The sequence below is a fragment of the Dipodomys ordii genome, unplaced genomic scaffold, assembly GCF_000151885.1.
Source record: "Dipodomys ordii isolate 6190 unplaced genomic scaffold, Dord_2.0 Scaffold19, whole genome shotgun sequence".
Lineage (NCBI taxonomy): Eukaryota > Metazoa > Chordata > Mammalia > Rodentia > Heteromyidae > Dipodomys > Dipodomys ordii.
In genome coordinates, this window is record NW_012267235.1 from 13,803,670 (window position 1) to 13,813,725 (window position 10,056).

General features: G+C 44.7%; 1 protein-coding gene across 1 annotated transcript in view; it reads left to right on the top strand.

The window, feature by feature from the left end:
- The first annotated feature begins 209 nt into the window (after window positions 1-209).
- LOC105983310 (NACHT, LRR and PYD domains-containing protein 1-like) overlaps window positions 210-10,056 on the top strand; it is a 45,911-nt gene continuing 36,064 nt past the window's right edge. Inside the window, exons 1-3 of the mRNA XM_013013145.1 lie at window positions 210-459; window positions 7,188-8,734; window positions 9,255-9,289. Coding sequence (XP_012868599.1) covers window positions 210-459; window positions 7,188-8,734; window positions 9,255-9,289 — 1,832 coding nt within the window. The remainder of the gene's footprint in view (window positions 460-7,187; window positions 8,735-9,254; window positions 9,290-10,056) is intronic.

Below are 10,056 nucleotides of genomic sequence, written 5' to 3' on the forward strand. Positions count from 1 at the left end.
AGGGCTCCTCTTTACTATGACTTTTTCTATCTCTCTGCTTCCCTCCACCCACACCATCTTTTAGCTGATGCCTTGGGGGTTACAGACTGGGTTCTGAATGCTGATTAGGCATTGTTTATCCAGCAAACAGAAATTATCCACAATAAGAGTCTCGCATTGGGAAGTGGTAGGACCCAAGGCACAAGGAGATCACGTCCTCTGCATGCCTCATGCCCTTCACTTCCCACCCTCTGTGTTTGTCTCTAAGGAGATCTTGTACAGGGAACAAGCCAAGCTTTGGGGGCCACCATCTGGAGCTACTACAGAAGTGGGCTCTAAAAGAGTTCCAGCTATGGCTGCTCAACAAAGCACTCCTGAAGAGCACCTCCAGGCACAAAGTTGTTCAGCCAGAAAAAGCAAGTGGAATGAAGACGACCTCAGAACTGATGACTCCATTTGGAGCCAAGGATCTAACCCCAGGTATGTGGTGCCTATGGGCTGATGGAAGTTGTGGCCCAAGGCCTAACGGCTGAGGATATCAAGTGAGTAAGCAAGACCCCAACCCACTCCTATTGATACCTAAATGCCAACCTCTCCTCAGGTGGTGACTTGCATGGCCCAGGACTCCAGCTCACCGTAGGCCAGAGCTGGGAGGCTGACTGGGGAGGCCTTGCTGGACAACAGAGTCCTACATTCTCTTCTACTCCAGTGCATTCCTAGACCCCATGTGATTCCCATAACACCCAGGATAAAGTCTTCCAGGGCTGAACAGGGGAGAGACTGCCATTCAGAATGGCACTACAGGGATAGATATGAGTTCAAGACTAGCTTCCAAGAGGAGTGCTTGCTCAGCAATGAAGTTATGAGTACAGATTTGGGAGCTGAAGGGGAAATCACTTCACTGTCTGCCTTTGTTTCTTCATCTGTAAAATGAAGAGATGAACCCCTTGGATTTGTAGGAATTAAAAGTGATCGTCTATAGTAAACATTTGCCAGAGTCCAATGTTCCACAACTAGGAGTGCTTGCTATTGCTTTTGCTATTGCCACTGCTGCTGCTCTGATCACGATTCATATAACTGCAGGGTGGAAGCTCATAGTCCCCCATGTGAGTGCCAAGACTGAGAGAGGAATGGTAATTACACAGAGGAGCAGTGAAAACCAGACCAGGGCCATGGATTTCCTGTACCTCAGATCCGATCATTTCCTAGCAGCACATATGAGAGCTTCACTTTCTGCATGAGCTTTTGGGGAATTGTGTGCAGGCTGCAGCACACTTGTAGGATCTCAGTGCCCACTGCTAAGACAGGGCTCCTAAGTAATGTAAAGAAACCCAGCCTCAGTCCCCTGGCTCTGCCCCTGCCTTTAATAAGCCTCCACCATAGGGCTGGGAAGGTGGCTCAGTTGTACAGCGCTTGCCTTGCATGCATGAGGCCCTGGGTTCGATTCCTCAGCACCACATAAGCAAAAAGAATAAAAAACCAGAAGTGGTGCTGTGGCTCAAGTGGTAGAGCACTAGCCTTGAGCTGAAGAGCTGAGGGACAGTGCCCAGACCCAGAGTTCAGGCCCCACAACTGGACCCCCAAAAATAATCCTCCAACCTCATTATGTCCCCCCGAAAGGCCAGTCTCTGTCAAGGGTCCCCCCAAATCACATCAAACATGGAGTTCCTCAACTGCCCTAGCAAATCTCCTAACTCATTTCATTCCTGTCATTTTTCTCTTCAGAAAACCTCTCTCTCAATCACACTCAGGAACGCCAACAACATCAATCACTAGACAAGGAGCCCAACATTCAACATCCCCAGAGACACGGGTCATCCATTCAGAAAAAGTCTATGGATGTGACACAAAGTCAAGAAATCCAAGAACATTAGAGATACAACGGTCTCTTGCTAAAGCAGGTGAAAATTACCACATAGGTGAGGCCATCCTGACTGACTCTGTGTGTCTGTGTATCTGTGTGTGTGTGTGTGTGTGTGTGTGTGTTTGGGTACTGTCCTTGAGCTTTTTGTGCTCAAGGATACTGTGAGGAAACTGAGTCATGAGTGTTCAGAAAGATCAAATGGAGACAAGTCAGGCTTTAATCATGGTTGCAGAGGGACACCATGTAACATGGAGCAGGATCAGAGGAACAAAGAGGGGAGAAGGCTGAAGCTTAGGTACAATTTGTCAAGGACATATGTTGAATTGAGTTAGGTTCAAGGGTAGCAGACAGTAAAGTAGGCATTATGACAAACATTTAGGCCAAATTCTACATTGCCATCTATTGTGGCTGAAAAGAATGATTTAAATTTAGGTGTGCTTGTGATTTGAATTTTATGTTGTGTTAGGTGAGAATGATCCCAAGAACTACTCAGGATGGGAGTTCCTGATAAGGGGTCCCAGGAAGGGCAAGGGAGCTCAGTGGGCCATGGGAGCACATTGGGTTATAAAAACAATCAAGACAGATTCCCATCACTTGAGATCCTGAAGGGATATAAAAAGTTGAAGGACATTGTGGTCTTTTCTGGCTAGTTCCTGCTGCCTTAGGGGCCCCAAGAGATCACTGGGGCTGGGGTCTTCAGGGGCCAGTTCTGCATTGGTCAGGGAGGTGTTAAGCGAAGCTTTCAGTGGCCTGCAGTAGTAGGATGGCCTTGACTTGCTCCTGGGCGTAGGCTTGTATGATGGCTGTTATGAGATGGATAAAAAAATTCTGAAAATATTTTTTTAGTAGTGTAAAAAGGTTAAGATAAGAATGATCACTAGAGATAGAATTATCACTGTCAGAAGCCAGGAGATCTGACTACAGACATTACTCCATTGATTAAAAAGAAAGAATAAAAAAATGATTACAAGGGATGGTGTTATCAATGTTAGGAGCCTGGATGTCTGGCTCTGGATGCTACTCCACTGACTCACATAGAAGAAAGATGAGGATCACAAGGAGACTGACGAGTATTGTCAAAGCCACACCACCGGATACAGGGGAAGGTTTGTGAAGGTTCCCTTGTGAAGCCATTGACTTCAATAAAAACAAACAATCCTGGTAGAACTTTTATTGAGAGGTGGGGGGAGGGTGGGTAGTGAGGGTTAGAGGAAATAGCTAACAAGCAGAGTTTAAAAATCCAGTCAATAAAGACCTAGGTCAAGATCTTCCCACACCTACTTAGGCAGCTGAAGCCATGAGCTGGTGAGGGTGGAGGCTTCTAGTTGCACACAGCCAACAACTTAGCCACAGGGTGGGGAGGATAATTGGATGGGATGAACAGGGGTGCAAAAGCCCCCTTTGGTAGGCTCAAAGGACTGTTTGGTTCTTTGAAATCCACTACTTGTGAAAACAAAAAACAGAGGAGAGGAATAAAGAGGAGAGAGGAAAGGAGAGGAGAAGATAGAAGAGGAAAGACAGAGAGAGAGACACACACACACACACAGACAGAGAAAGAGACAGAGACAGAGACAGAGAGAGAATGCCAGTAGTCTTACAACTGAGTTTGCTGGTCAAGTCAGTATGCCTAGGACAGGGTCTAGCATCCTTTTCTAGCAGCTCAGCAGCTAGAACCAGGGATTCCGGGTCCCATTCCGACCATCATTCAATTATAGTAAGCAGGAGGGACCAACTGGCTTTCAGAAAGCCTCTGGGGGGAAAAGATAAAAGGGGAGATGGTAGGAGAGAGATAGAGGAATGTATTATCCCCTACAAGGACCAGAATCCTCCAGGGGAACACTGTTCCTGGTGAGGGAGTCATCTTTGGAAACTGAGTCATGAGCATTAGGAGCAATCAAGTGGATGAGAGGAGACAAAGAAGTCAGAGACCTCAGCAGACATGAGCAGGCTTTAATCATTACAGCAGAGGAATCCCTGCAACACTGAGCAGGGTCAGAGAAACAAAGAGTGGGGAAGGAAGGAGATGTGAAGCTTAAGTACAGTTTGTCAAGGACACATGTTGAATTGAGTTATGGTGGACAGTAGAAGGCAGTCATGTTCATTATGATGAACATTTAGGTCACAAGGTCACATTGCCCTCTGTGGTGGCTGAAAAGAATGGTTTAAGTTTAGATGATTCCGGGTGTGTGTGCATTCCCAAGAACTGCTCAGATGGGAGTTCCCAGTAAGGGGTTCTAGGGAGGTGGAGAGAACTCAGTAGGCCCTGGGAGCCACACTGGGTTCATTAAAAAAAAAAAAAGCAATACAGATTCCCATCCACTAGGTACCATTCTACCACCTGACTCATAACTCCACCACTGGCATTTTAGTGGTTAATTGGAGATAGGCTTTCCTGCCCAGGTTGGGTTTAAACTGTATTCCTCAGCTCTCAGCCTCCTGAAACGCTAGGGTGACAGGCATGAGCCACCAGCACCAGCTTTCTTTCTTTCTTTTTCTTTCCTTACTTTTTTTAAAGGGGTACAGCAAAAGCATGAACCAAGAGTCAATCCCCTGGGGACCTGATTGAAAGACTGAACACAAAAGACCTAGAAATCCTCTGAAACAATTCTACCAACCCTGCCTTGGAAGTCTCAACAATGGGCTCTGACACTGCCTCCAAGAAGCCCCGGGTATTAAAATGCAGGTTCATTCTTCAGCACAGGAAACACACCACCTGGCTTAGTGGGCAGGGCACTGGCCTGGGATCAGGAGAGCAGTATTTGGTTCCCACAGGGGCCCTCAGCATCTCTCTACCCAAGTGCCTAGAACAAGTCATGTCCCTTCAAATGACCTCACTCCAGGTCAGGCCTTGGTCCCAGGGCTTCACTTGCATGCTCTACAATTTCACAACAACTCTGTGACAGAGAGACAACTATTGTCCCACTGTAGAGATGAGCAAAGCTCTAAAGTTAAAGTCACACAGTTAGTGGCAGAGCTGGAATTAAACTATCACTGTCTCCTTCACCATAGTCCACATCTCTTATCCTTTTAAGCCCCTAAATCCTATGCCCTATGACATGTGGGTAATGAGGACAGACACACCAAAGCCAAGAGCACATAGGGTCCAGTGGCATGGTCTTAACCTTGAATTACACTGCCTCTCAGCATTAGGAGATGCCACTTTGGAAAACTTAGAGATGTTCAATTAATAGGGTTTGTTCTACATGAATTTAGGAATAAACTCATAGACTTCATGGTTCTAAAATGTGGTCCGTACTCCATGTATATTGACTAACTTTGTAAGTCATACCACTCTTCATCCAAAATAGGGAAGAAGGAAGAAAGTATCACTGGCAGGAGATGAGTTGAGTAGTTTCCTTTAAATGCAAGAATTCATAAGGCTGGGAAGTTGGCTCAGTGGTAGAGTGCTTGCCTCATGTGCATGAGGCCCTGGGTTCAATTCTCAGCACCACATAAACAGAAAAAGCTGTAAGTGGTGCTGTGGCTCAAGTGTTAGAGCACTACCCTGGAGCTGAAGAGCTGAGAGAAAACGCCCAGGCCCAGAATTCAAGCCCCAATACCGATAAAAAAAAATTCAGGAACTCTTCATTTAGGGTCCTTGTCTTTGATTGCAGAAAATTTTCTGGACAAGTCAATATGGTAAGAAAACTTAGCAAGTCTTTGTTAAATAAACAAGCAGGCAAGCAGACAAACACACAGAAGGGCTGGAGCACACTCTAACAGAGTGCACGCTCTTACAGTGAAAGACACACTGCTCTTTGGCCTGTTAGGGCATTTATAGGATAAAGGCAGGGGGTCTGGATTTCAAGTTATGCAAGTTGGGTTCTTTGTCTTTACTCTAACCACATCTGGCATTATTTTCTGAGTTTCCAAGTAAGAATGCATACTGCCAAAAACAAATCCAATCCTTGAGATAAGGAAGCACCTTGCTATTTGCATTTTAAGCCAGGAGGCTTAAATTTGGGAGGGCATTCTTCTTAGAAAGGCATACATAAATGCATCCATCAGGAATGAATGCAACCTGTTGTCTCTTGAAGCAATGATACTATTTCTATGTTTCTAAATACTATATTTCCAAGTTTCTTTCACCAGGCCTCAGTTTCCTTAAATTTTCCTATTTCAACAAATGACTTTGTTCCCATAATCTTAATGGAAATGAAGGAATATCTGCTGTATTTGCTGTAAGCTGACTATACCACCTTTTTTTCTTAGTTCATCTGGCTTCAGAAGGAACGAAGGAAGGAAGAAAGAAAGGAAAAAGCAAGCAGGGAGGGAAGGACTAGTATCATCTTACAGAAACATGCAAATGACCTAAACATTAAAATGATACACGCATAAAATGGAAACAAAAAATGTGGGAGGACAAATTAGTAGGCATAAAAGATATTTATGTTAGTGGTGAGTGTCCAAGCAAGTAGCACAATGGACATATATAAAATGGATTTAATGGTAGCTTTCAAACATAAAAAAAGGCTGATTCTATAGAATTGCATTTTAAATACTTTTATTAGTTGTATAAAGGTGTGGCCATTCAACAAAGCAGTTCATGAATACAATGGGTCTTGGTCAATGTCACCTGTCAACAAAGAATTGCATTTTTTCACCTGACTTTAAATTCTAAGGGAATTTTTCGGTGGAGCACTTGAATAAAATAGCATCTCAGAACAAGTACAAAACCCATATGGCATTTTTTGAAATATTAGAAGCACAGGTAGAGATATGTGTGTAAAGACAGAACAATAGGATGTAGGTTTTTGCTAGACTCCAGTAATCCTATCTACTCAAGATCTGAGATCTGAGAATCACAGTTTGAAGCCAGCCTGGACAGAAAAGTCTATGAGACTCTTAATTCCAATTCATCAACAAAAAGCCAGTAGGGGGAATATGCCTCTAGGGTAAAGCACCAGCCTCAAGTAAAAAAGCTAAGGGAGAGCTCCAGGCTCCTAACACAAGGCCCTATACCTTACCACCCAAAGTATGTTTTATAGGTTTTCATTGCAACTATCTAAGCCTGCTCTAATAGCCTTCAAGTAGTCAGAGCTGAGAAACCAAGAAACTGTGAAAATTCAGTCTTTATTCTAGTCACTGAATCAGTGCCCTTGATACATATTTAAAAAAGGAAAGAAAGTCATGCATCTGGCTTGGTCACATCAGGATTTGAACTAGTATCCTCTCTATCTATGTTCATGTTCCCTCACTGCGCTACCAAGAATGCTCCACGGTCTGCAGCTGATGTGCAATGTAGCTTAGAGTCTGCACAAAGTTCATGATTGTTTAACAAACAAATAAATCATAAATCATTCTAACCCATTCATTTATGTTCCTTCTACCCTCCCTTACTTAGAAGCCAGAAAAATAACATCCAAGAACCAGAAGACAAAGAAGTCTTTCCCTTGGAAAAATGAGTATTTCACTCAACTGCTACTTCTACAAAAACCTTACCCCAAAGGCCAGGAGCCCCTCTTCAGGAAAAGCTGGCATCAGGATGAAGTGGAGGAGAGAGGACATTTGATTGACATCCGAGATTTATTTGGCCCAAGTCTAGACACCCGGGGACCATCTCCAACAGTCATACTGTGTGGGTCTGCCGGAATTGGGAAATCGACTCTGGCCAGGCAGGTGAGAGGAGCCTGGGAAGAAGGGCGGCTGTATAGAGACCGATTCCAGCACATCTTTTTCATCAATTGCAGAGAGCTAGACCAGCATGGCATTTTGAGTCTGGCTGAGCTTCTTGAAAAGGACCCAGCTGTCCCAGAAGTTCGCATTCATGAGATCCTGTCTAGTCCAGAGCAGCTGCTTGTCATCTTAGATGGTGTGGATGAGCTACATTGGACTGTAGAGAGGAAGATATCTTACTTTGGTCTGCACTGGAGCAAGCGTCATCCAATTTACATGCTACTAAGCAATTTGCTGAGTAGAATCATGCTTCCTGAGGCTTCCCTGCTCATCACAGCGCGGACCACAACTCTCTCTAAGCTGGTCCCTTTCTTGAAGCAGCCATGTCAGGTGGAAGTCCTGGGCTTCTCTGAGTGCAGCAGGAAGGAATATTTCTACAAATATTTCCCAGATGAGAGCCAAGCGCTCAAAGCCTTTAGCTTGGTTGAATCAAACCCCGAACTCTTGACTCTGTGTCTGGTGCCCTGGGTGTCGTGGCTGGTCTGCACATGCCTCAAGCAGCAGATGGAGCGCGGGGAGGAGCTTCCACTCACTTCTCAGACCACCACAGCCCTCTGTCTGCACTACCTTGTCCAGAATCTCCCAGCTCAACTCCTGGGGACACATCTCAGGGGGATATGCTATCTGGCTGCTGAAGGAATCCTTTGGGGAAAGACTGTATTCACTATGGATGACTTGAGGAAGTATGGTTTAAGGCAGGATGTCATTCCCAATTTATTAGGGATTGCTATCCTTCAAGACCACCAATCTATGAGCTACAGCTTCATTCACCTATGTTTCCAGGAGTTCCTTGCAGCAGTGTCTTTTGCCTTATGGGATGAATATCCTATCTTCCTGATAGCAGAGAAAGACTTGAAAGTACAGTATAGAAGGCATCACCTCTTTGGAGAACCAACCATTCACTTCCTCTTTGGTCTTTTAAGTGAACAAGTAACAAAAGAGATGAAATGCATTACCCACCAACTGCCTCAGATGAAGAAACGGGAGCTGCTATTTTGGACAGAGATAAAATACAGGTACCAGCAGCCATTTTCACTGAAAGTGCTTCACTGTCTTTATGAGACTCAGGATGAAGACTTTCTGACCCAAGTTATGCAAAGATTCAGGAGAACCAGAATGTACCTCCGTACAGACATGGAGCTTCTGGTGGCCACTTTCTGTATTAAATTCTGCAGCCATGTGAAGAGGCTTCAGCTGATTGGACCACAGAGACAAGTACGGAGATTCCCTGGAGTAGTTCTGTGAGTATGCCACCAAACCCTTCCTCCAGCTCCTCTGTGTCCCAAGAGCCCCATTGTGCTGTGTACCAGAAACACGCTCAATCTGGCCCCAGCGCTCTGGATGGAGGTCATTGGTGACTTCTAACTGTCCAAACTGACGTCCATTGTCTGCCCACCCAAGAGCTTTGGTACAACTGTGTGACAGACCGGCCTAGTCCTGCTGTCCCTCTTCCTAGCTCTAAGATGGCCACCACCTCCTCTGCTGGGCACTCTCCCAACTTCATGCGATCTTCACATGGCCCTAACCTCTCCAAGACTCAGAAAAACCTGCCTCTGAGCCTCTCTTTTCATTGGCTTTCTCTGAGAAATTGTCACTCAGGCACTTTAGGGACTCCTTTCCACATTTCAGTGACCTTTGCCTTGAGACCATTTCTCATCACCTCAGAATACAGGTGTCTGAGAAGAAATGTTCAGTTTTCCCTGAAATCCTGGTTCCTTGTTTATGTCTGTTGTAGACAGTCAACCTGAATCCAAATGGGAGCTTGGAAGTGTAATGCTCTCTAACCAACCTCAACGTAGCCACCCTGAGAATGTCCCCTCCCGGATTTCTTGCCTCTCACCGTGCCAGCCCTGGGCAGTGGTGTGTTAGCTGATGATTTTAACTCTTAATAAATTCCCTCATTAAGCATTAAGCTTTCCAGGCCTTAAATATTACAAATTGAAGATCAAAATCCCTAAAGTGCTCAGAAACTAGGAGAGAAGACATATCAGGCAGCAATGCCAATAGAGGGATACAATATAATACAATAACAAAGGTACAGAGAAGAAGTGGTCAACATGGGGAGCAGAAAGGGAAAGATCTCAAAGGAAGAAATGGTCTACTCATATGATTCCTCTATTTTCAGACTTTTTTTTAAATTTAATTTTACTTTATTTGTGAACATACTGTACAGAGGGGTTACAATTACATAGGCAGGATAATGCCTACATTTCTTACCAAGCATTGCAGCCTCCTCCTTTGTTTACCCTTCACATCTCTTCCTAGCCTCCCCACTTCCCCCAATCCCAATCCTTCTCCTCCCCCCCACACCGACATTGTAAAGCTTGTTTTGTACATGACCACTTGTACTTGTCATTGTTGCAACAGGTCCACCTGTATCCTTAAACGACTTGTTTTTCCCCATCTCCTCCACAAGTTATACTGACATCCAATATAGTGAAGGATGGGGTTATACTGTGGGGGAGGGACATACAAAGCAACAAAGAAATAATCTTATAAATGCATTAGAAACACATGCATGAAAGAAAAAACATTAA